We start from the raw sequence: 26,270 nt of genomic DNA on the forward strand, positions 1-26,270 counted from the left end.
ATTTTTTTACTCTTGGTAAATACTTACAAAATGTACAATTCCCACATGGGAAGGAGCCAACAATATTGGATTTTAACCAGGTTTTATTTGTTATTTCATTTGCAGGTAGGAAGCTATGAACCAATTTATCCTTTAGATTTGGTCCCCTTCTGTACGTAATACTGGGATATGATGATAACACTGGTCTTAATTCATCATCGCTGGTAAGTATCCTCCAGTGTTTTTTCAAAATTTTCATTATTTGTTGATTATTGCAGTCATATGTACCAATACATCTTATCTTCTTCTCCTCATTTTCCTTCTTATGAACCTGGACAAGAAGGTCTTCCCTCTTGATATTCTTTACACGATTAAAGGCCCTTTTCAGGCATTTCCCAGGATAGCCCCTACTTCTAAATCGGTTATAGAGTTCATTGGCCTCCTTATTGAAGGATTCCTCAGTTGTGCAGTTTCTTTTAGCTCTTAAATATTGCCCTACCGGTATTCCTCTCTTTAAGGCTGGTGGATGCCAACTCGTCCAATGGAGGAGGCTATTAGTCGAAGTAGGTTTTCTAAAAATATCAGTCAGGATTTGGCCTTCCAGGTTTTTTTGGATTTTTAAGTCCAGGAAACATATTTGACTCGGATGTATCTCAAAGGTAAAATGCATACCTATTTTATTATGGTTCAAGATCCCAACAAAAGTGTGTATGTAGTGAAATAATGAACATATAAAAATCGATTACTGATATTTTGCTTTACCTCAAAATAATTAGATGGATCATGGGGGTTATAATCATCCGATCTATAATCACTAACTAGAATAATCAATTACCGTCTGCACCTTCACCAGCATACACAGTGGAACTTTTTAGATCCTGTCTGCATAGAAGAAACTTACATCGTTATGGCTGAGTGAGGTAAGTGTCAAATCCTCACTCTTATTATGCTGACTGTTACTATGTAAACATCGCTTGACGTCAGTGAGGCGAGACCGGACGTCATTAATTTGAGACTGTGAAGGACGCGCCTGTAATAGACGTCATCAACATGAGACTGTGAAGGCCTAACGCTGGGTATAGACGTCACCAAACTGACATCGGGCCAGAAGTCACGTGCACTAATCCCATTGGTTGACGTACCTAGAGGGGCGGGTATATGGAATGCATAAAGGGAGGTCATAAGAAGCGCGCGCGTACATACCCCGCATCCCCTGACGAAGCCGCAACAGCGGCGAAACATGTCGGGAGGGGTGTAGAGAATGCGATCCTGTTTTAGGCAGTCTGTATTGAGAGGACATTTAATGTAGCGATACCGAGTTGTTAGGGAACCATAGCGAGGTCTAGGAAGGTAGCGACACATGTGATAAGCAACCTCTAGTGGTAGATATCCTGCTTAGCAGGGAGAGGAACGCTAAAAAATCGAATGAATGCAGGAATACGGCTACATTGACCCTTATGACATAAATAGGGGCAACATTGTAGCCTATCCGCTTAGTAGAAGCATTGTCACCAACTAGGCAAACAGGTTTTGTACTGGAATACTTAGAGTTCAACAACAACTATGTCAGGGAGGCCTGAAACAAAGGCTCCCTGCAGGGCATCTTAAATAATAAATAAATAATACAAACAAGCCCACAGCATAAGTGATAAAACAAATTCCAAATACATCTTAAGGCCTGTCTGCTGTACATAAGCAGCCTCTACGCTATGACTAAATATGACTAAATAGGTATTATTTTGCTACATAATAAAGACATAGCAACAAAAGGTTGCAACAAATAGGCAACCTGGTTTATCCAACCGTACCTCATACCTCATTACAACTGAGAGTTTTAAAATAAAAATTTTTTGTTCTTTCTTCAATTTATGTTGTGAGTCCATACTATTGTCAATAAAAATTATATTTTAACTGTTAATAGGGACCCCTAAAGGGATTTGTTTTGGTCTCAGTGACTAAGGAAGTATTTTGTATCTATATCCCGAGGTTCCCTAAAGGGACTGTGAAGAATTATTTAGACGAGAGGGGTTACCCCCCAATGTGTGAGCCCTACGTGGAAAATTATATTCCACATATATATTATATGTGCTATGGCAGGCTTTCTGGCACAGGGCATAAGTAAAGATACATTTAATCTGGAAGCTAATCAGGTTTTTTCGCAGCAGGCGATTCCCCTAAATAGTACGGACATTTCGACGGGTTTCAAAAACCTCAGTAAAACATACAAACAGTATTACCGATCCTGGTGGGAAATAGCTAGTCTTGAAACATATCTATCCCAAAAAATTGTATATAGGGGTCTGAGAAACACCCTGAGACCAAACATCCATACCGAAGATTTGGAATATGTCAAGGGTTGGGATGAGATACAGACTGAGAGCTCTTTGAGACTCATGAGATATATGGTTGAATATGAGAAGCGTAGTTTTGAACGGACAGTGGAACAACTCAATCAGGAAGTGAGAGAGATACTTACCTTTGAACAACATCCAGACTTTAAAAATCAGGAATCCAGACTACAGAAGAGCCTTGAAATCCTAAAAGAGGAAATAAAAGAAAGAAAACATAGAAAATATATCCGTGATAAGTTGGATTTCGATAATAATCGCATATATAATTGGAAAATTAAACAGAATTACCAGTTGAGAAATACGAGATACACAGATTTCTCTGAATCTGATACATCTGGTACCGAAAGTGTAAATAACCTGGACCCAAGAAACAGGGGCGGTACAAAAAGAAAGGTGAGATACAATAGGTTTAGAGATCAGAAAAAAACTGGTAATCCCAAAGAAAAAACATCAGAATGTCCGCAACTACAATCAAATGGAGCATCATCCTTTTTGGGTGGCTTTGCCTTCTCAAATATGAACATGGGAAGTCAGAACAAGATGACTATGGGAACTTCAGTAAGGCCCAAAACATCTTTGGACACCTTGATCCCGCAGGATACAGCATCCACAATATCTGGACAAATGACTACAAGTGGTATAAATCCTGGAATACAGCAAAATCAGAGCCAAATTGCGACAACACAATCCAATATTTTTGCTGCTCCACCGATAGCCCCCCTTTTTTTAGGACACAGCAGTGCCCAACCGAGGGACAGGGAAAAGTGGGGATTCAGCAACAAGTAATTTGGAAGGAAAATGATAACTCCACTCAAATCGTGAATCTCTCTACACAGTCTCTGACAGTAGCACAAGTCACTTTACTTAAAAAAGGTCTGACATTCACACCAGTACCTGAATTTAATAAATTCAATTGGATTAAAGATATAAACCTTTTTGCACGAAAAATGGCACTGCACAAGCAGTTTTCTAATATAAATAATGCAACTGGAAAACTCATTCAAAAGGAACAACAAGCCTTAGAAATATTGGAGAGTTTACATCTGGAAAGTGAGGGTTATAATGTTGATATCACTCTTCCATTAACAGACCTGAAACCAAGATCAAAATGGACACCTCCCTTCTCGCAATTCCAAAAAATTGATACTTTTGTACATCTAGTATCACAGGATATAAATAGGTTAAAAATAAACAAAGATGCAAATCCTGATAATTTATCAGAGGAGGAAATCATTGCATTGAACGAACTGAGAACTAATAAAGATCTAGTTATTAAACCTAGTGATAAGGGAGGAAATATAGTAATCCAGAATAGAAAGGAATATGAAGAAATGGTAGATAGGTTGTTAGGAGATAAGGACACTTATCAAGTCCTACATGAAAATCCTACTAGGAAATATTTGGAAGACCTTAAAGAGATTTTGAAATCAGCTAAAGATAATGGTCTCATATCAAAAGATGAATTTGACTTTCTTTATAACAAAAATCCCACAATTCCGACCTTTTATGCACTACCCAAGGTGCACAAAGGAAAAAATCCAATACCAGGGCGCCCTATAGTGTCCGGCAATGACTCTCTTAGCCAACCGGCTAGCGAGTATGTGGACGAAATATTGAGACCATTTGTATCATCTTTACCGTCATACATAAAAGATACGACTGATGTCCTAGCAAAAATTAGGGGTATCTCTCTATCTTCGTCCACATACTTGGCAAGCTTGGATGTAGAAGCTCTCTACAGTAATATTGACCACACTTTGGGCCTAGAGGCTATAAAATACTTCCTAGACACAAAAAGTATTAATTTTCTTGAACACAATGAATTTATATTGGACCTGCTTAAATTCACTCTAAGTCACAATTATTTTCTCTGTAGTGGTACCTTTTATCAGCAGATGAAGGGTACCGCTATGGGGACACCGTGTGCACCGACTTTCGCTAATTTGTTTTTGGGATGGTGGGAGGACACTATAGTATTCACAGACAAAATGGAAAAATTCACTGATCACATTTTATTTTGGGGGAGATTCATCGATGATGTTCTGTTATTCTGGGAGGGAGAAGAAGAATTATTTCACACTTTTGTTGGGATCTTGAACCATAATAAAATAGGTATGCATTTTACCTTTGAGATACATCCGAGTCAAATATGTTTCCTGGACTTAAAAATCCAAAAAAACCTGGAAGGCCAAATCCTGACTGATATTTTTAGAAAACCTACTTCGACTAATAGCCTCCTCCATTGGACGAGTTGGCATCCACCAGCCTTAAAGAGAGGAATACCGGTAGGGCAATATTTAAGAGCTAAAAGAAACTGCACAACTGAGGAATCCTTCAATAAGGAGGCCAATGAACTCTATAACCGATTTAGAAGTAGGGGCTATCCTGGGAAATGCCTGAAAAGGGCCTTTAATCGTGTAAAGAATATCAAGAGGGAAGACCTTCTTGTCCAGGTTCATAAGAAGGAAAATGAGGAGAAGAAGATAAGATGTATTGGTACATATGACTGCAATAATCAACAAATAATGAAAATTTTGAAAAAACACTGGAGGATACTTACCAGCGATGATGAATTAAGACCAGTGTTATCATCATATCCCAGTATTACGTACAGAAGGGGACCAAATCTAAAGGATAAATTGGTTCATAGCTTCCTACCTGCAAATGAAATAACAAATAAAACCTGGTTAAAATCCAATATTGTTGGCTCCTTCCCATGTGGGAATTGTACATTTTGTAAGTATTTACCAAGAGTAAAAAAATTCAGAAACCCCTCAGACGGACGTGAATATACAATTAGAGAACATTTTAATTGCCGTAGTAGTGGAATCATCTATATTGCATCGTGTAATTGCCCTAAACTGTATGTTGGCAAAACCACACAGGAATTTAGGCGAAGAATATCCGGACACATGAGTGCAATAAATACAGGAAAGGACACGTCCTTATATAGGCATATTATATACGCCCATGGGGGAAACACTGAAGTGCTCAAATTTTGGGGACTGACAAAAAAGACCCTGGGACCCAGGAGCGGAAACCTGGACATTAAACTTTTACAAGAAGAAGCCAGGTGGATTCAAAGATTACAGACCCTGAGTCCAGGAGGCCTGAATGAAGGCTTTTCTTATACAGCCTTCATCTGATGCGATTAGCACTTTAAGTAATAAAAATAATGATTTCTAAACAAAAATTAATAATGAAATAGAAGAAGAAACAAAGAAATAATGACCCCCCCCTCCTGAGATCTCCAGAATAATCAACCCACCCCCACCAATGGATATTTTGGCCCATTCCATATCTATTTTTATTCCCATTAGTGGTTGGATGTCATATCTACCTAATCCATCTATATGAGTGTAAACAGATAAGGAATACCAATAACTATTTAAAACATTAAACAAAATTAATGTAATTAGAATAAGAGAGAATGACATTATACTCATAAAAGAGAGACTGTATGTAGTGAAATAATGAACATATAAAAATCGATTACTGATATTTTGCTTTACCTCAAAATAATTAGATGGATCATGGGGGTTATAATCATCCGATCTATAATCACTAACTAGAATAATCAATTACCGTCTGCACCTTCACCAGCATACACAGTGGAACTTTTTAGATCCTGTCTGCATAGAAGAAACTTACATCGTTATGGCTGAGTGAGGTAAGTGTCAAATCCTCACTCTTATTATGCTGACTGTTACTATGTAAACATCGCTTGACGTCAGTGAGGCGAGACCGGACGTCATTAATTTGAGACTGTGAAGGACGCGCCTGTAATAGACGTCATCAACATGAGACTGTGAAGGCCTAACGCTGGGTATAGACGTCACCAAACTGACATCGGGCCAGAAGTCACGTGCACTAATCCCATTGGTTGACGTACCTAGAGGGGCGGGTATATGGAATGCATAAAGGGAGGTCATAAGAAGCGCGCGCGTACATACCCCGCATCCCCTGACGAAGCCGCAACAGCGGCGAAACATGTCGGGAGGGGTGTAGAGAATGCGATCCTGTTTTAGGCAGTCTGTATTGAGAGGACATTTAATGTAGCGATACCGAGTTGTTAGGGAACCATAGCGAGGTCTAGGAAGGTAGCGACACATGTGATAAGCAACCTCTAGTGGTAGATATCCTGCTTAGCAGGGAGAGGAACGCTAAAAAATCGAATGAATGCAGGAATACGGCTACATTGACCCTTATGACATAAATAGGGGCAACATTGTAGCCTATCCGCTTAGTAGAAGCATTGTCACCAACTAGGCAAACAGGTTTTGTACTGGAATACTTAGAGTTCAACAACAACTATGTCAGGGAGGCCTGAAACAAAGGCTCCCTGCAGGGCATCTTAAATAATAAATAAATAATACAAACAAGCCCACAGCATAAGTGATAAAACAAATTCCAAATACATCTTAAGGCCTGTCTGCTGTACATAAGCAGCCTCTACGCTATGACTAAATATGACTAAATAGGTATTATTTTGCTACATAATAAAGACATAGCAACAAAAGGTTGCAATAAATAGGCAACCTGGTTTATCCAACCGTACCTCATACCTCATTACAACTGAGAGTTTTAAAATAAAAATTTTTTGTTCTTTCTTCAATTTATGTTGTGAGTCCATACTATTGTCAATAAAAATTATATTTTAACTGTTAATAGGGACCCCTAAAGGGATTTGTTTTGGTCTCAGTGACTAAGGAAGTATTTTGTATCTATATCCCGAGGTTCCCTAAAGGGACTGTGAAGAATTTTTTGTTATTTAGATACTATTGGGGAGGTGTATAGAGTTTATGGGGGTTCTGGGTGGCTTAGGTATGACGGACAGTTTTGTCAGAGGAAGGCGGTCCGCCCTAGCATGTGGTGGGACCATAATGACAGGGCCTGCAGACTAAGCGGCTGCCTTAGGGTGCAGAGACGGGGGTGGGGGCGGAAAAATGAAACTTGATTTCTTTTTTTAATACCCTGCATTTTTTGCCCCTGGGCCTTATGGGGCGAATACTAATGAAGTGCTTCCATTTTGGAAGCGCTTCATTAGTACCAGAGGAACGGGAAGCAGTGCAGGATCTATACTCCCCACTTCCTGGTCCTCCGCTCGGCTGTCTGCTGTAAAGGGCTGTGCACCATGTGACCTCACTGTGAACAGCCTTCACAGCTGACAGCCGAGAACCAGGAAGAAGAACGAGAGTACTGGTGGTGAGGAGCGGCGGCGTCCAGGAGCAGGAGAGGTAAGTTATTTTATTTTATATGCGCTGATGGCTGACACTGGGGGGGGGCTCGATGGCTGATGGATAGGGGCATGATGGCTGACATGGGGGGGCTGATGGCTGACATGGGGGCTGATGGCTGACATGGCGGTCTGATCTGAGGCACTGGGGGTCTGATCTGAGGTCTGATTAACACTGGGCGTCTGATTGCTGGTCTAACCTGAGGTGCAATGGAAAAAATAAAATTCATATTATCCTCCTCTAAAACCTAGTCTTATGGGCCGGTGCATCAAACCAGCAATTGTCTGAAGCAGAGAAAAGATACCAGGACCACATAGAGGAGAAGCCAGCTGCTGCAGACGGGTTGGACGCCGATGCAGGTGAATGGGATGGCGTGGTATCTAGATAGATACCCAGACCGTGGTGCGGCAGAATTTTTTAAGGAGGGGTTTTACAGAGGGTTTTGGTATTCCATCTCGCCCGGGGGAGTCAGGAATTGCGGTTACAAAAAATCTGTGTTCGACGTTAGAACACCCGGAGGTGGTGTTGGTCAAATTTGCCAAGGAGGTTGCGTTGGGTAGGATGTATGGGCCCTTTATGGAGTTACTGTTAGTTATTTTGAGGGTTTCCCCAGTGGGTGTGGTGCTGAAGAAGGAGCCGAACAAGTTTCGGCTTATTCATCATTTATAGTTTCCAAAAGGGGCGTCGGTCAATGAGGGTATTGATCCTGAGCTTAGTTCGGTGGTCTATACCTCCTTTGATGCAGCTGTGGATTGAATAAAAAAATTGGGCCCGGGGACCTTATTGGCGAAAACTGACATTAAGACAGCGTTTCGTCTTTTGCCCGTTCACCCAGACAGTTTGCATTTGTTGGGTTGTTTCTGGGATGGTGGATATTTTGTTGATAGGTGTTTACCGATGGGGTGCTCGGTGTCCTGTGCATACTTCAAAACGTCTAGTTCCTTCCTGGAATGGGTGGTGGAGGATGTCGGGATGTTCTTTCCTTATCCATTATCTCCATGATTTTTTATGTTTGGGTTGTAGTGTGACATTGTTTGAGGTTCGCTGGTTTTTATGTCCGGTCCGCTGTTTGAGAGAATACAGGTCGTACGTGACTTTTGGGGGGCTGGACCCCTTTTGAGGTACGAGGACGGGTCGTTCCTTTCGAGTTTCCAGTTTGTGGCAGTTTTTAGGAAATGCTTAATAGCGTTGGGAATGGACTCTAGGGATTTTACAGATCATTCCTTCTGGATTGGTGTGGCAACGGAGGCAGCCAGGTTGGGCATGAGCGTGGAGGTGATTAAGAGAATTGGGAGGTGGGAATCTTCATGTTTTAAGTCCTATGTTTGGTTGGGTGGGCATTGACTGGTAAATACTGAAATGGTCTGTAGGACAACGAATACCTTTAGGGGTCCCTAACTGATATTTAAAATCATATCTTTATTAATTAATTTGAAGACGAACACACGAAAAAGGGGAAACAATTAAAATTATCAGTACTCAATGAAGTAAGAGGTATTTCTTGTTACTACTGGTTTCTGCCGGCAACCTACTTTTTACTCCTAGATGTCTTTGGGATGCATAGAGAGGAGTGTATTCCGATTGGAATTGTAGTGGCCTGTTCACATTTGTTCTAATATCTCAAAAAGATCTAATATCTCAAAACTATTGCAAAGATCAGAGAAAGGAGGAAAAAAGGATTAGATGCATAGGTACCTACGATTGCAATAACCAACAGGTAATGAAAATTCTCAAAAACATTGGAAGGTACTCATCAGTGACGAAGAATTGAGGACCGTGTAACCACCGTATCCCAGTGTTACATATAGGAGGGGACAAAACCTGAAGGACAAGCTTGTTCATAGCTTCCTTCCTAAAAAAGAGACAATAAATACAAATTGGTTAAAATCTAGCATCATTGGCTCTTTTCCCTGCGGTAATTGCACCTTTTGCAAATATCTACCCAGAGTTAAAAAATTCAAAAATCCTATAGTCGCAGTAGTGGCATTATCTACATCGCCTCTTGCAATTGTCCTAAGTTGTATGTGGGTAAAACCACACAGGAGCTGAGGCAGAGTATATCTGGACATATCAGTGCTATAAATACAGGCAAAGACACGTCACTCTATAGGCACATTACATATGCCCATGGGGGCAATCTCGAAGTCCTAAAATTTTGGGGATTGACGAAGAAGACTCTGGGACCAAAAAGTGGCAATTTAGATCTGAAAGTTCTGCAGGAAGAGGCCAGATGGATACATAAACTGCAGACCCTGAGTCCAAGAGGCCTCAATGAAGGTTTTTCCTATACGGCCTTTGTTTAACATAGAAAAACAACAGAATGCATAAACAGAAAAATGTGGCAGAAAAGCAGACAAAAAAGAGAAAAACACGTTAGTAGACCCCAGTATATATGCGAGGTAGTATAACCCATCAAATAAAAGGTAGATAACTACCTGAATAGAAAATGGATCTGACAATTCACAGCACAACCTCTATGAACCAAAATAACATGTCACTGACAATTTGTGAGTAGTGAATTTGGTTAAATTAGTTGCTTTATTGAAATACATTTTAGTCATTTTGGAGTCCAAATGGCTATATAGATAGTTTACAGGTGAAATGGACAATAGGAAGCCCGGCCACCCCAAGTGACAGCTGAAGATTGGGAGGTTATACATGTCATTTGACTGACTATAATATACATTGTCTGAATGATATCACTGAATCGGAACAGTAGTGACATGTATATAACAGGACAACTATACTAAATTGGAATAGACTTATTAAATTCACCCCTATGTCTACACACGTTAGTAATCTAACCTGGACTAATATCAAAGGACAGAATATGACCATTGATACTAAACCTGTATGGCAACCCCCTGAGGGTATATACAGGGCATCCCGGCTGACCGGCGTGAACGGGTTAATAATCGGTGATGAAAGAAGTTGAACGTCATCCAGAGGGGGCGGGCACTATTTTGAACCACACTCACTATTGACATATTGATACGAGTATTACGCATGTGAATCAGCATTCGATTACCTGTCAGCACTTGCGACGAGGTCGGAGCAAGGGAGCGCACAGGATATACGTCAGAGGACGCATCCTGTTTGCGATTATCATACACTGAATGGAGGAAGTGGTCTGTGATTGGCCGTGAGCGATAGGAGGGTGGTACCTCGCAATGCATAAAGGGAGGTCTCGGCGAGCGCGCGTATACCCCACATCCCCTGACGAAGCCAATTTAAACCCTCTGTACAGGGGTCAGATAGGGGAGGCTCTCTTAGTTTGACACAACTATTACACAGGTGGAGGAGCCCTGAATAAGAGAATACCTGTATGCACCATTAACATCATAGCAAATAGAGTGATTATTATCCCAATTAATTAAGTTGGACGACATAAACCAACTAGAGGCCCTCACAGAACAAATGTGAACAGACCACTACAATTCCAATTGGAAAACACTCTTCTCTATGCATCCCAAAGACATCTAGGAGTAAAAAGTAGGTTGCCGGCAGCAACTAGTAGTAACAAGAATTACCTCATACTTCACTGAGTACTGATAATTTTACTTGTTTCCCCTTTTTCGTGTGTTTGTCTTGAAATTAATTAATAAAGATATGATTTTAAATATCAGTTAGGGACCCCTAAAGGGATTCTTGGTCCTACAGACCATTTCAGTATTTGCAAATAATATCCCGAGGGTCTCTAAAAGGGACTTTGAATATAGGCATTGACTGTTGGCGCTATTATTAATTTGGTGTTGTTTTTTTTTTTCCATTTTTTTTTTTTTTGTAGCAGGTACTGCGGATTTGGTTTGGATTCTCGGGCACTCCTTTTTTTTTGGGGGGGGGGGCCTGCGTGCGGACCTGCGACCGAACGGGCGGCAGTTAGGTTTCGGTAGGGATGTCGCAGTAATACGGTGGTTCGGGTGCAGAGGTACAGTACAGACCAAAAGTTTGGACACACCTTCTCTTTCAAAGAGTTTTCTTTATTTTCATGACTATGAAAATTGTAGATTCACACTGAAGGCATCAAAACTATGAATTAACACATGTGGAATTATATACATAACAAAAAAGTGTGAAACAACTGAAAATATGTGATATTCTAGGTTCTTCAAAGTAGCCACCTTTTGCTTTGATTACTGCTTTGCACACTCTTGGCATTCTCTTGATGAGCTTCAAGAGGTAGTCGCCTGAAATGGTTTTCACTTCACAGGTGTGCCCTGTCAGGTTTAATAAGTGGGATTTCTTGCCTTATAAATGGGGTTGGGACTATCAGTTGTGTTGTGGAGAAGTCAGGTGGATACACAGCTGATAGTCCTACTGAATAGACTGCTAGAATTTGTATTATGGCAAGAAAAAAGCAGCTAGGTAAAGAAAAACGAGTGGCCATCATTACTTTAAGAAATTATGGTCAGTCAGTCCGAAAAATTGGGAAAACTTTGAAAGTGTCCCCAAGTGCAGTCACAAAAACCATCAAGCGCTACAAAGAAACTGTCTCACATGCGGACTGCCCCAGGAAAGGAAGACCAAGAGTCACCTCTGCTGCGGAGGATAAGTTCATCCAAGTCACCAGCCTCAGAAATCGCAGGTTAACAGCAGCTCAGATTAGAGACCAGGTCAATGCCACACAGAGTTCTAGCAGCAGACACATCTCTAGAACAACTGTTAAGAGGAGACTGTGTGAATCAGGCCTTCGTGGTAGAATTTCTGCTAGGAAACCACTGCTAAGGACAGGCAACAAGCAGAAGAGACTTGTTTGGGCTAAAGAACACAAGGAATGGACATTAGACCAGTGGAAATCTGTGCTTTGGTCTGATGAGTCCAAATTTGAGATCTTTGGTTCCAACCACTGTGTCTTTGTGCAACACAGAAAAGGTGAACGGATGGACTCTACATGCCTGGTTCCCACTGTGAAGCATGGAGGAGGAGGTGTGATGGTGTGGGGGTGCTTTGCTGGTGACACTGTTGGGGATTTATTCAAAATTGAAGGCATACTGAACCAGCATGGCTACCACAGCATCTTGCAGCGGCATGCTATTCCATCCGGTTTGCGTTTAGTTGGACCATAATTTATTTTTAACCACCTCCGGACCGCCTAACGCACATGTGCGTTCCGGAGGTGGCAGGCTGGCGCACAGTCACGCATATACGCGTCATCTCGCGATACGCGAGATTTCCTGTGAACGCGCGCACACAGGCGCGCGCGCTCACAGGAACGGAAGGTAAGCGAGTGGATCTCCAGCATGCCAGCGGCGATCGTTCGCTGGCAGGCTGGAGATCCGAATTTTTTAACCCCTAACAGGTATATTAGACGCTGTTTTCATAACAGCGTCTAATATACCTCCTACCTGGTCCTCTGGTGGTCCCTTTTGTTAGGATCGACCACCAGAGGACTCAGGTAGGTCAGTACAGTCACACTAAACACCACACTACACTACACCCCCCCCCCCCCCCGTCACTTATTAACCCCTTATAAACCCCTGATCACCCATGATCACCCCATATAAACTCCCTGATCACCCCCCTGTCATTGATCACCGCCCTGTCATTGATCACCCCCCTGTCAGGCTCCGGTCAGACGTCCGTATGATTTTTACGGATCCACGGATACATGGATCGGATCCGCAAAACGCATACGGACGTCTGAATGGAGCCTTACAGGGGGGTGACCAATGACAGGCGGGTGATCACCCATATACACTCCCTGATCACCCCCTGTCATTGATCACCCCCCTGTCATTGATCACCCCCCTGTAAGGCTCAATTCAGACGTCCGCATGATTTTTACGGATCCATGGATACATGGATCGGATCCGCAAAACACATGCGGACGTCTGAATGGAGCCTTACAGGGGGGTGATCACCCATATACACTCCCTGATCACCCCCCTGTCATTGATCACACCCCTGTAAGGCTCCATTCAGACGTCCGCATGTTTTTTGTGGATCCGATCCATGTATCCATGGATCCGTAAAAAATCATGCGGATGTCTGAATGGAGCCTTACAGGGGGGGTGATCAGTGACAGGGGGCTGTTCACCCTGATCACCCCCTGTCATTGATAACCCCCCTGTAAGGCTCCATTCAGACGTCCGCATGTTTTTTGTGGATCCGATCCATGTATCCATGTATCCGTAAAAAATCATGCGGATGTCTGAATGGAGCCTTACAGGGGGGGTGATCAGTGACAGGGGGGTGATCACCCTGATCACCCCCTGTCATTGATAACCCCCCTGTAAGGCTCCATTCAGACGTCCGCATGTTTTTTGTGGATCCGATCCATGTATCCATGGATCCATAAAAAATCATGCGGATGTCTGAATGGAGCCTTACAGGGGGGGTGATCAGTGACAGGGGGGTGATCACCCTGATCACCCCGATCACCCCCTGTCATTGATAACCCCCCTGTAAGGCTCCATTCAGACGTCCGCATGTTTTTTGTGGATCCGATCCATGTATCCATGGATCCGTAAAAAATCATGCGGATGTCTGAATGGAGCCTTACAGGGGGGGTGATCAGTGACAGGGGGGTGATCACCCTGATCACCCCCTGTCATTGATAACCCCCCTGTAAGGCTCCATTCAGACGTCCGCATGTTTTTTGTGGATCCGATCCATGTATCCATGGATCCGTAAAAAATCATGCGGATGTCTGAATGGAGCCTTACAGGGGGGGTGATCAGTGACAGGGGGGTGATCACCCTGATCACCCCCTGTCATTGATAACCCCCCTGTAAGGCTCCATTCAGACGTCCGCATGTTTTTTGTGGATCCGATCCATGTATCCATGGATCCGTAAAAAATCATGCGGATGTCTGAATGGAGCCTTACAGGGGGGGTGATCAGTGACAGGGGGGTGATCACCCTGATCACCCCCTGTCATTGATAACCCCCCTGTAAGGCTCCATTCAGACGTCCGCATGTTTTTTGTGGATCCGATCCATGTATCCATGGATCCGTAAAAAATCATGCGGATGTCTGAATGGAGCCTTATAGGGGGGGTGATCACCATGATCACCCCCTGTCATTGATAACCCCCCTGTAAGGCTCCATTCAGACGTCCGCATGTTTTTTGTGGATCCGATCCATGTATCCATGGATCCGTAAAAAATCATGCGGATGTCTGAATGGAGCCTTACAGGGGGGGTGATCAGTGACAGGGGGGTGATCACCCTGATCACCCCCTGTCATTGATAACCCCCCTGTAAGGCTCCATTCAGACGTCCGCATGTTTTTTGTGGATCCGATCCATGTATCCATGGATCCGTAAAAAATCATGCGGATGTCTGAATGGAGCCTTACAGGGGGGGTGATCAATGACAGGGGGGTGATCCGGGAGTCTATATGGGTGATTACCCCCCTGTCATTGATCACCCCCCTGTCATTGATCACCCCCCCTGTCATTGATCACCCCCCCTGTAAGGCTCCATTCAGACATTTTTTTTGGCACAAGTTAGCGGAAATTTTTTTTTTGTTTTTTTTCTTTCTTACAAAGTCTCATATTCTACTAACTTGTGTCAAAAAATAAAATCTCCCATGAACTCACCATACCCCTCACGGAATCCAAATGCGTAAACATTTTTAGACATTTATATTCCAGACTTCTTCTCACGCTTTAGGGCCCCTAAAAAGCCAGGGCAGTATAAATACCCCACATGTGACCCCATTTCGGAAAGAAGACACCCCAAGGTATTCGCTGAGGGGCATATTGAGTCCATGAAAGATTGAAATTTTTGTCCTAAGTTAGCGGAAAGTGAGACTTTGTGAGAAAAAAACAAAAAAAATCCATTTCCGCTAACTTATGCAAAAAATAAAAAATTTCTAGGAACTCGCCAGGCCCCTCATTGAATACCTTGGGGTGTCTTCTTTCCAAAGTGGGGTCACATGTGGGGTATTTATACTGCCCTGGCTTTTTAGGGGCCCGAAAGTGTGAGAAGAAGTCTGGGATCCAAATGTCTAAAAATGCCCTCCTAAAAGGAATTTGGGCCCCTTTGCGCATCTAGGCTGCAAACAAGTGTCACACATCTGGTATCGCCGTACTCAGGAGAAGTTGGGGAATGTGTTTTGGGGTGTCATTTTACATATACCCATGCTGGGTGAGAGAAATATCTTGGTCAAATGCCAACTTTGTATAAAAAAATAGGAAAAGTTGTCTTTTGCCAAGATATTTCTCTCACCCAGCATGGTTATATGTAAAATGACACCCCAAAACACATTGCCCAACTTCTCCTGAGTACGGCGATACCAGATGTGTGACACTTTTTTGCAGCCAAGGTGGGCAAAGGGGCACACATTCCAAAGTGCACCTTTCGGATTTCACAGGCCATTTTTTACAGATTTTGATTGCAAGGTACTTTTTACACATTTGGGCCCCTAAATTGCCAGGGCAGTATAACTACGCCACAAGTGACCCCATTTTGGAAAGAAGACACCCCAAGGTATTCCGTGAGGGGCATGGCGAGTTCCTAGAATTTTTTATTTTTTGTCACAAGTTAGCGGAAAATGATGATTTTTCTTTTTTTTTTCTTTTTTCCTTACAAAGTCTCATATTCCACTAACTTGCGACAAAAAAAAAAAAATTCTAGGAACTCGCCATGCCCCTCACGGAATACCTTGGGGTGTCTTCTTTCCAAAATGGGGTCACTTGTGGCGTAGTTATACTGCCCTGGCAATTTAGGGGCCCAAATGTGTGAGAAGAACTTTGCAATCAAAATGTGTAAAAAATGACCGGTGAAATCCGAAAGGTGCACTTTGGAATATGTGCCCCTTTGCCCACCTTGGCAGCAAAAAAGTGTCACACATCTGGTATCGCCGTACTCAGGAGAAGTTGGGGAATGTGTTTTGGTGTGTCATTTTACATATACCCATGCTGGGTGAGAAAAATATCTTGGTCAAATGCCAACTTTGTATAAAAAAAATGGGAAAAGTTGTCTTTTGCCAAGATATTTCTCTCATCCAGCATGGGTATATGTAAAATGACACCCCAAAACACATTCCCCAACTTCTCCTGAGTACGGCGATACCAGATGTGTCACACTTTTTTGCTGCCAAGGTGGGCAAAGGGGCACATATTCCAAAGTGCACCTTTCAGATTTTGCAGGCCATTTTTTACAGATTTTGATTGCAAAGTTCTTCTCACACATTTGGGCCCCTAAATTGCCAGGGCAGTATAACTACGCCACAAGTGACCCCATTTTGGAAAGAAGACACCCCAAGGTATTCCGTGAGGGGCATGGCGAGTTCCTAGAATTTTTTATTTTTTGTCGCAAGTTAGTGAAATATGAGACTTTGTAAGAAAAAAAGAGAAAAAAAAAAAATCATCATTTTCCGCTAACTTGTGACAAAAAATAAAAAATTCTAGGAACTCGCCATGCCCCTCACGGAATACCTTGGGGTGTCTTCTTTCCAAAATGGGGTCACTTGTGGCGTAGTTATACTGCCCTGGCAATTTAGGGGCCCAAATGTGTGAGAAGTACCTTGCAATCAAAATGTGTAAAAAATGGCCTGCAAAATCTGAAAGGTGCACTTTGGAATATGTGCCCCTTTGCCCACCTTGGCAGCAAAAAAGTGTGACACATCTGGTATCGCCGTACTCAGGAGAAGTTGGGGAATGTGTTTTGGGGTGTCATTTTACATATACCCATGCTGGATGAGAGAAATATCTTGGCAAAAGACAACTTTTCCCATTTTTTTATACAAAGTTGGCATTTGACCAAGATATTTTTCTCACCCAGCATGGGTATATGTAAAATGACACCCCAAAACACATTCCCCAACTTCTCCTGAGTACGGCGATACCAGATGTGTGACACTTTTTTGCTGCCAAGGTGGGCAAAGGGGCACATATTCCAAAGTGCACCTTTTGGATTTCACCGGTCATTTTTTACACATTTTGATTGCAAAGTTCTTCTCACACATTTGGGCCCCTAAATTGCCAGGGCAGTATAACTACGCCACAAGTGACCCCATTTTGGAAAGAAGACACCCCAAGGTATTCCGTGAGGGGCATGGCGAGTTCCTAGAATTTTTTATTTTTTGTCGCAAGTTAGTGGAATATGAGACTTTGTAAGAAAAATAAAAAAAATAAAAATCATCATCATTTTCCGCTAACTTGTGACAAAAAATAAAAAGTTCTATGAACTCACTATGCCCATCAGCGAATACCTTAGGGTGTCTACTTTCCGAAATGGGGTCATTTGTGGGGGTTTTCTACTGTTTGGGCATTGTAGAACCTCAGGAATCATGACAGGTGCTCAGAAAGTCAGAGCTGTTTCAAAAAGCGGAAATTCACATTTTTGTACCATAGTTTGTAAATGCTATAACTTTTACCCAAACCATTTTTTTTTTGCCCAAACATTTTTTTTTTATCAAAGACATGTAGAACAATAAATTTGGTGAAAAATTTATATATGGATGTCGTTTTTTTTGCAAAATTTTACAGCTGAAAGTGAAAAATGTCATTTTTTTGCAAAAAAATCGTTACATTTTGATTAATAACAAAAAAAGTAAAAATGTCAGCAGCAATAAAATACCACCAAATGAAAGCTCCATTAGTGAGAAGAAAAGGAGGTAAAATTCATTTGGGTGGTAAGTTGCATGACCGAGCGATAAACGGTGAAAGGAGTGTAGTGCCGAAGTGTAAAAAGTGCTCTGGTCATGAAGGGGGTTTCACCTAGCGGGGCTGAAGTGGTTAAACAGGACAATGACCCCAAACACACCTCCAGGCTGTGTAAGGGCTATTTGACCATGAAGGAGAGTGATGGGGTGCTGCGCCAGATGACCTGGCCTCCACAGTCACCGGACCTGAACCCATTTGAGATGGTTTGGGGTGAGCTGGACCGCAGAGTGAAGGCAAAAGGGCCAACAAGTGCTAAGCATCTCTGGGAACTCCTTCAAGACTGTTGGAAGACCATTTCAGGTGACTACCTCTTGAAGCTCATGCATCCTGATTTGGAGTAGGAGAGTGGAGGATTTTGGAGGGCGGATGGTGTCCACTTGAACGCGGTGGGTACTGATTTTTGGTCTTTGGATTTGCAAGGAGGTATTGAAAGGGCGTTACGGTTGTGGAGGAACGTGCAGGCTTGAGGGAGGTAGGGGTCAAGCTGTGTGTTGTTGGCGGTGGAAGATCCTGCTGGTGGTATAGTACAGAATTGGAAACGGGGAGGGCCTCAATGGTGGGGCTGGACTCTCATAGTTGAGGCACTTGGTTGGTTCGGAGAGGCATCCATCAGTTGGTGTCTCCGTGCTGGTGTTCTATGACTGGAGGCAAGAATTGCCATGTTGGGTTTTTATGGATATTACATTTTGGGGCTTCTACGATCTCCCTTGTCAGGGTTAATGTTGTTTCATTTATGTTATGTATTTATTTTTATTAATAAAAACGGCTGCTGTGGCCGATTTTAATCCAAACAGTGTTTATTTGGAAGGCTGGGGTTGGGGAAAACTAGAGGTTTAGGCGAGAGGCTCTGAGTAAATGACCAATGTATTTTACATTAGGGCTCAGGAGATTTCCACAGTCATCGACCATGTGGCCACCATTTGCGGATGTGGTCTGCACTGCAAAAACATAGTGCATGCACTCCGGAAGCACTCCATAGTGAATGGGTCCACATCTATGATATGGTGTGCACATGGCTGGTGCCCGTATATTGCGGACCCGCTGTTTGCAGACCGCAATACTGGCATCAGATAACAACGGCCGTGTGCATGAGCCCTAAGGTCTCCGTTGCTCGGCCGTTACATGCATTGGGGACCGCAATTTGCGGATTCCACAGACGGATCCAGATCAATTCAATTTGAATGGGTCCATGATCTTTCCGCATTGCAAATATAATAGAACATGTTCTATTTCTTTGCGGTGCGGAAGCATGGAGAGAAAGCCCATGAAGCACACCGTAGTGCTTCCGTGCCTCTGTTCCACACTGGACCTTCAGGATTGCGGACCCATTCAAGTGAATGGGTCCACATCCGTGATGTGGTGCATGAGCCCTAAGAGTTTTTCTGCCCTCTACAGTGCTAATTTTGATCATATGAAGGCCTCTTTCTCACATCTCCACGAACAGCACACATATTTATTGACTCTAATGCCACCAGAGCTAATTTGCATCCCTTTCTACCTAGAATTCCAGAGGCGCATATATGGCGTATAAGCCTCCTCATGCCAATTAAGGCGCTCCCGCCCCAAGGAGAGATAGTAACCCCCAAATCCGGATTTAGGCCTCTCACGCAGTTAAGCCAGTACTCTCTGCTCTGCACTAATGAGAGACACCCTGAAACAGCTGTCTGCAGATGAGGTGCTGGCTTCTTTATTATCCAAGTCATGTCTCAAAGCCTATTTAAAGGATTGAACACTGACTTGTAGGACAACTGCCTTACATCTGGTGGCATTAGAGGCAGAGCTTGTTAAGAGCTCATTTGCATCCCTTTCTTGCCTGAGCCTCAGGAACACAGATTCATATATTTTCCATTAGTAGCTGACCGTAAGGAAAGGATGATTGCTGGATTAGGGTTCTGTCAGCAGTGTATGGGAGTAACTGTTTTTGCCCACTAGGTGTCCCATTTGTCTTTTTCATCTTCTGAGTGGACTCCTATGAGTTTCTGTTTTTTATATAAATGGTTCTGTATATGTATTAATTACCCTTTCCCGTTTAGCACCGTACTATTAGGTCACTGTAAGAACTAGGTAAAAATTCAGCGCCATAATAGTACCATGCTGTGATGGTGCAGACGTAGGAGCTTAGACCGTGCCATCAGCTGCACTGCCTATTATTATTCAGCTGGCATCCTGCTCTCGCTGGCGCAATCAGCACCCTGTTAATCCAAATGTGGGCTGCCAAGTAGTTGTCAAGGCAGCTGAGAGGCTTTCTGAAGGCCCCCATGTCTGTCATGTTGCCTGTGGCAGGATGTAATAGGATGTCTAATAATAGCCTAATATTGCAGTTTATAATACAATAAATCATAATTAGTACATAATACAGTCCCTAAGGCCCCTTTCACAAGAGCGAGTTTTCCGTGCAGGTGTGATGTGTGAGGTGAACGCATAGCACCTGCACTGAATCTTGACCCATTCATTTCAATGGATCTGTATTCATATCCAGATACAGGATACTGGCCCCATAGAAGTGAATAGGGCTTCAGTGAAAAATGCATTCCATCCAGATGTAATGCATTTTTCACTGATGGTTGCTAGGAGATGTTGTTTGTAAACGCAATTGCAGACAAAACTGAGCTTGCTTGTAAAATGGTGCGAGTTTCATTTAACCCATCCTGAACGCGTCCTGACACAATCTGTGTCATTTGTGTGAAAGGGGCCTTTGCAGACCACAAAATGGATAATGTTCTGTGCATGAGGCCTAAAAATAAATGTCTGCATGGAATTTTGTCCAGCATGTTGGTTTCTCTATAGATTGTATATCTTTTGTTATGCATGCGGATGCAGATTATTACATATGGGATTATTACCAGGTAATTGGTGTTTTTCACATTAAAGGGTTTCTACATTTTTCAAACAAGTTCCTGGATATAAATATTTTTGTAATTGCAAATAATTAAACATTTGCATAGCCAGGAGCTATTCAATAAAATCTATCTGTATAGCGCCACCTGCTGTTTGTTATTTTCCTTCTTTCTTGTCCACATCACTGAGCTGGTCGAACGCGCTCAGTTTAATGCTTCAGCTGTCACCAGCCATATCTTCTGTTAGAAGCTGTGGCCGTTATAGCCAACGCCGAGGATAATCGACGGCATCTTGGACTGCAGAGAAGCAAGAGGAGCAGGGGATAATGTATGGAGCAGCTAAAGAGAGTGGTATAACCCGCAAGGGGTGTATGGCATCTAGGTTAAAATAAAAGGTTATAGGAGCTGTATTCACCCTATTATCCGCCCCCCGTTATCTGATTGGCTTTTGTGGTGGTTCTGCCTGAGGTTACGTAATGGGCGGCAGGAGTCCACCCTGCCTCTTTCTCCTGGCACCTGTGCAGCTTCCCACCTCCCCCCCCCCCCCCCCCCCCCTCCCTGTTGTTGTTTTTTATTTTTTCAATGTCATATCGTTGCAGATCATTCATAACAGAAGTCATAGCTGAGGTCGGTGAAATTAATGGAGATGGAGAAGAAGGCGGACTTGCCCACGGAGGGATTCCGTGGGGCATACTGCTTCTTATGACTCAGAGTTTGGTATAAGTTTGAATTGAAAAAAGTTGGTGTTGGAAGAAATCAATAGTCAAATAAAAGCTGTGACCGACTCTCACCCAACAAAGAAGGTGTTGCGTGTTTTTTTATGTCAGCTGCAATAAGATGGGTTGGGGGGTAGGTTCAGTTTTCTCGGCAGTCCAAGGAAAGAGCTGCAGCAGATAGAACACACCCACTGATCTGCCAGCCTAAGGGGAATCTAGCAGAACAACTAGGGCAATAAATGTGGAGATCTCTGGTAACATGTGAGGTACAGGGATGGTTCTAGCTTTGTTGGAGATTTGCCGGATCCTGGACATAAAGGAGGGTTCCACATGGCTATATCAGCATTGTCCCATGCTAAGGTTATTTTATTCACTGGGCAGAGGTTGATTTCTGCCCAGTGATTGTGATACTATTTTTAGAGTGGGTTTTGGAGGGAAAATTTCCCACCGTTTTTGTGGTGGTCACTGGGCAGAGTGGTTATTCTGCCCAGTGATGGCCGCAATTGGCTGATGTTGAGGGCCTGTCTTGTTGCAGGGTTTCGGATAGAGATACCCGGACCCTGGCAACAGGTGCCTGATTGGTGGTGTGGTTCAGAAGTGGGGCTATAATTGTCCTGGCTCTGCGGGCTGGCTTGCCTTTTGTCCGCACCATCCCGTGAAACCTGGATCCCGTGAGTTAATAAACAGGCCTTGACCATTGGTTTATCTCCACTCTCTTGTCTTATGTTTTATTTATACTAATGTATATATTTTGAATGTGTGGTGTGTATGGGACATATATGCTGTATGATTGCCATGTCATGTACTGTATGATGTCTGATTTTCATTTTTTACATGAATTATGGGATAACTCCTTTAGGCCCCATGCACACGGCCGTTGTTCACGGCCGTGTGCGGGCCGTGGAACCGCGGCCTGGATCCCTCCTGAGAGCAGGAGCGCACGGCGTCACTGGTTGCTATGACGCTGTGCGCTCCCTGCTGCCGCCGCAATACAGTAACACACTGGTATAGATCATACCAGTGTATTACTGTACTGTGCCGGCAGCAGGGAGCGCACGGCGTCATAGCAACCAGTGACGCCGTGCGCTCCTGCTCTCAGGAGGGATCCAGGCCGCGGTTCCACGGCCCGCACACGGCCGTGAACAACGGCCGTGTGCATGGGGTGTTAATGTCAAAATCCTTGTCAGCCTCTTTGATACATTCCTTTTCTCATCTTCATCTCTCTTTAAGCTTGACACAATGGATCTCAGCTCCATAATGACTGAAAATGGCAAAGTCTCCTGTGAGACTCCAGAGGGAACTGTGGTAAACGTTACTATTAACCAGCGTTCTGCCTTGGATTGTTTGTTGGATACCTTCCGTTTCTTCCGGGACATGAAGAAAAGTGGGCAAAAGACCAAACCCTCCCGTATGTCTAGTTCTGCAGCCCACTTAGGGTTTGGGGTAAGGTTTTTTTCCCCACTTTTTACTATCAGTGACCAATTATCTTTTATATTCAGAAAATTTTTGTAAATGCAGAGACCAAGTAGAAGTATCTTGTAAGTTCTGCAGAACTCATGAGGTCCTTCAGAGTTCTTGGTCTAACAAGTTCATTATACTATTTCTTTCCATCAATATTATGTACTAAATGGCCAGTAATAAAGAAGCTTCATGATAATAGGCCATACTAGGCGAACTGCTCATCAGTGCCTAAAAAGATTACAAGTGGAGGCAAGAAAAAAATCTAGTCAGTTCCTTGGCTCAGGTTTGGGAGCTAACCTCTACAGCAGGGGTGCATAAACTGCAGCCCAGGGGCCAAATGTGGCCCTCGATACCATTTGGTGCGGCCCCCAACTAATGGACAGCTGACTCATTGACTTCTGTGGGAGAGTTTTCTCAGCATGCTCTTTGACCTGTGCAGCGTTCAGGAGGGAGAAGATAAGTTGTGATATCAATTATTGTTAATGTTGGAGCAGTGTTATCTAAATCTATATTAGGCTACTTTCACACTGCCGTTTCTGCGTCCACTTGTGAGATCCGTTCAGGGCTCTCACAAGCGGCTCAAAACGGATCAGTTCAGCCCCAATGCATTCTGAATGGATAAGGATCTGTTCAGAATGCATCAGTTTGGCTGAGTTTGGTCTCTGTTACTCTATTGATGATGCGCCTGATGATGAGGAGCCAAAATGATCCGTCCTGACTTACAATGTAAGTCAATGGGGACGGATCCGTTTTCACTGACACAATATGGTGCAATTGAAAACGTATCCGTCCCACATTGACTTTTAATGTAAGCCAAGACAGATCCGCACCGAACGCCAGTGTGAAAGTAGTCAAAGTGTAGAGCAGGGATCATAAACCTTCGGCACTCCAGCTGTTGTGAAACTACAATACCCAGCATGCTCCATTCATTTCTATGATAGTTCTTAGAAGAACAGAGCAAGTGGGAGTTGTAGTTTCGCAACAGCCGGAGTGCTGGAGGTTGCCTACCCCTGGTGTAGAGTAAAGTGAGCAGACTAAGAAGTGGCGCCCATTATTAAGCTTAGTGGACAATGTGGAAACTGCAGGAATTTATTTTTATTTTTAAATAGACATTGACATGGAAAATTAAAAATAAAACCAAAATTCTTTAAAATATGTTAAGCATAAAAACATGATTTAAACAGTAGGTCATTTTCTGATGAAATGTTCCCTTTAAAACACAGAATATATAACCAGTCGAGGCTACTTTCACTTATGCGTTTCCGGCAGAGGATCTCAAATCTGGACAAACACTGTTTTGTCCCCATTCATTGTCAATGGGTCAAAACAGAACAAACCAGATCAGGATGCATTCCGTTCCGTTTTTTTTTTCAGTGTTTTGACCGGACACAAAACCACTGCAAGCTGTCCGATCTGACTTATTGATTTTCATGCCGGATCCGGTTTGTTCCCTTTCTATTTAATACAACTGGATCAGGACAAAACGGATGCATCTGGATGTATTAAATGAAACTGATGTGTTTTATTCAGGTTTTGAGATCCTGTGTAGGATCTCATAACCTGAATAAAAAAACCGCTGATGTGAAAGTAGCCTTAGATGGCCCAATGTGTGAGGGGCCTGAACTTAACTTGTAGCTCTGTAGAATTGTAGTTGCCTTATTTGCTGAAGGGTTAGTTCTTTTGGGGACTAAAGTGAACCCAGCTCAAGTCATCAGGAGACTAATTTTCATAGTGCATACTTTACATAATTATATGTGCTCCCTTTTATCTAGGTTGCCTATATTTCCCTGGGTTTGGTGTCTGTCATGTTGGCCATTATTTTCAGCATTACACAGCCGGACTTGAGAATCTTCTATTCAGGGGTCCACTTCTGGGTAGGCTTTCCGGTAAGTATCGCTAAACTATGTTCCTCTATCCCTGTATCTCTCGGTCAGTTACCTAATTAGGGTTGCTAACGTTGTTTTTGTAGCCCAACTTCCTTACACTGACCCTCCAGGTTACACAGAACTTTGCAGATTATCTGTTATAACTTGGTAGAGTTCTATGTTCCTCTGTTCTTAATTTTAGATGACTAGGAAAGACTTCACAACTACTGTATAGACAAGTCTCCTGGTGCAGGACCTGCTCTAATGGACCCTTCTCTATGACGGCCATATTAGTAAACATAGACAAGGATTGTCTTTAGGTTACAGTCCCTTTAAGGGACCACCTTCTGGGTCCAAAAATGTCATAACCTACTGATTTTATCTTTACTATGCCAATTATATGCCCTCAGTGAACAATGCATTGCACTTAAAGGGGTTGTCCAGGTTCAGAGCTGATTCCGGACATATCCCCATTTTCACCCAGGCCGCCCCCCTGACTTGAGCATTGAAGCAGTTCATGCTCTGATGCTCTCCTTTGCCCTGAGCTGTATCGCGCAGGACAAAGGCATTTTCTGGAGTTCCGGTGACGAACCGAGCTCTCCTTAGGGCTGTCAGCCGGAGGCTGCTAACATCAGGGGGACTGCCTGGGTGAAATTATGAGGGTGGTATGTATGTATATATATATATATATATATATATATAGTATATAACATGGACATCAGTGTTATAGGACATACCCTGGCGACCAGGATGTGGTCATTGTACTTATTGCTGGATGGATAAACCATTAACACAGCACCGTACACATGAGACAGAATTCATTCACCAGCTTTTTTTTCTCCTACTGTCATGTTACTGAAAACCTCATTATTTTATTTATGGCTTATTTCTTCATAGTTCCTTGTGTCTGGACTACTGAATCTTGTAGCTTACAGGTTCCCAAACATATGGTGGGTAAGTGTTGGCCTTTCTTTACAAAGTAGGTATCCAGAGTTAGTGCTGCATTACTGCTTAAGAACACAAATGTGAGGAAATAGAGATAAAGGGGGTCATTTATCAAACTGGCGTAAAGTAGAACTGGTTTAGTTGCCCATAGCAACCAATCAGATTCCACTTTTCATTTTGGACAGCTCCTTTAGAAAATGAAAGGTGGAATCTGATTGGTTGCTATGGGCAACTAAGCTAGTTCTACTTTACACCAGTTTGATA

The 26,270-nt window shown here is 43.0% G+C and overlaps 1 protein-coding gene across 4 annotated transcripts in view; it reads left to right on the plus strand.

The window, feature by feature from the left end:
* Window positions 1-26,270, plus strand: part of LOC122939829 — a 76,082-nt gene that overhangs the window by 27,407 nt on the left and 22,405 nt on the right. For 3 of the 4 annotated variants that reach the window (XM_044296009.1, XM_044296006.1, XM_044296008.1), the window contains 3 exons: window positions 22,966-23,178; window positions 24,969-25,082; window positions 25,959-26,015. In XM_044296009.1, the coding sequence (XP_044151944.1) occupies window positions 22,975-23,178; window positions 24,969-25,082; window positions 25,959-26,015 (375 nt within the window). In that variant the 5' untranslated portion in view covers window positions 22,966-22,974. Of the gene's footprint in view, window positions 1-105; window positions 204-22,965; window positions 23,179-24,968; window positions 25,083-25,958; window positions 26,016-26,270 lie in introns of all 4 variants that reach the window. The other variant, XM_044296007.1, reaches the window with a different exon arrangement.

Source organism: Bufo gargarizans, chromosome 6 (assembly GCF_014858855.1).
Source record: "Bufo gargarizans isolate SCDJY-AF-19 chromosome 6, ASM1485885v1, whole genome shotgun sequence".
In the NCBI taxonomy this organism is placed as follows: Eukaryota; Metazoa; Chordata; class Amphibia; order Anura; family Bufonidae; genus Bufo; species Bufo gargarizans.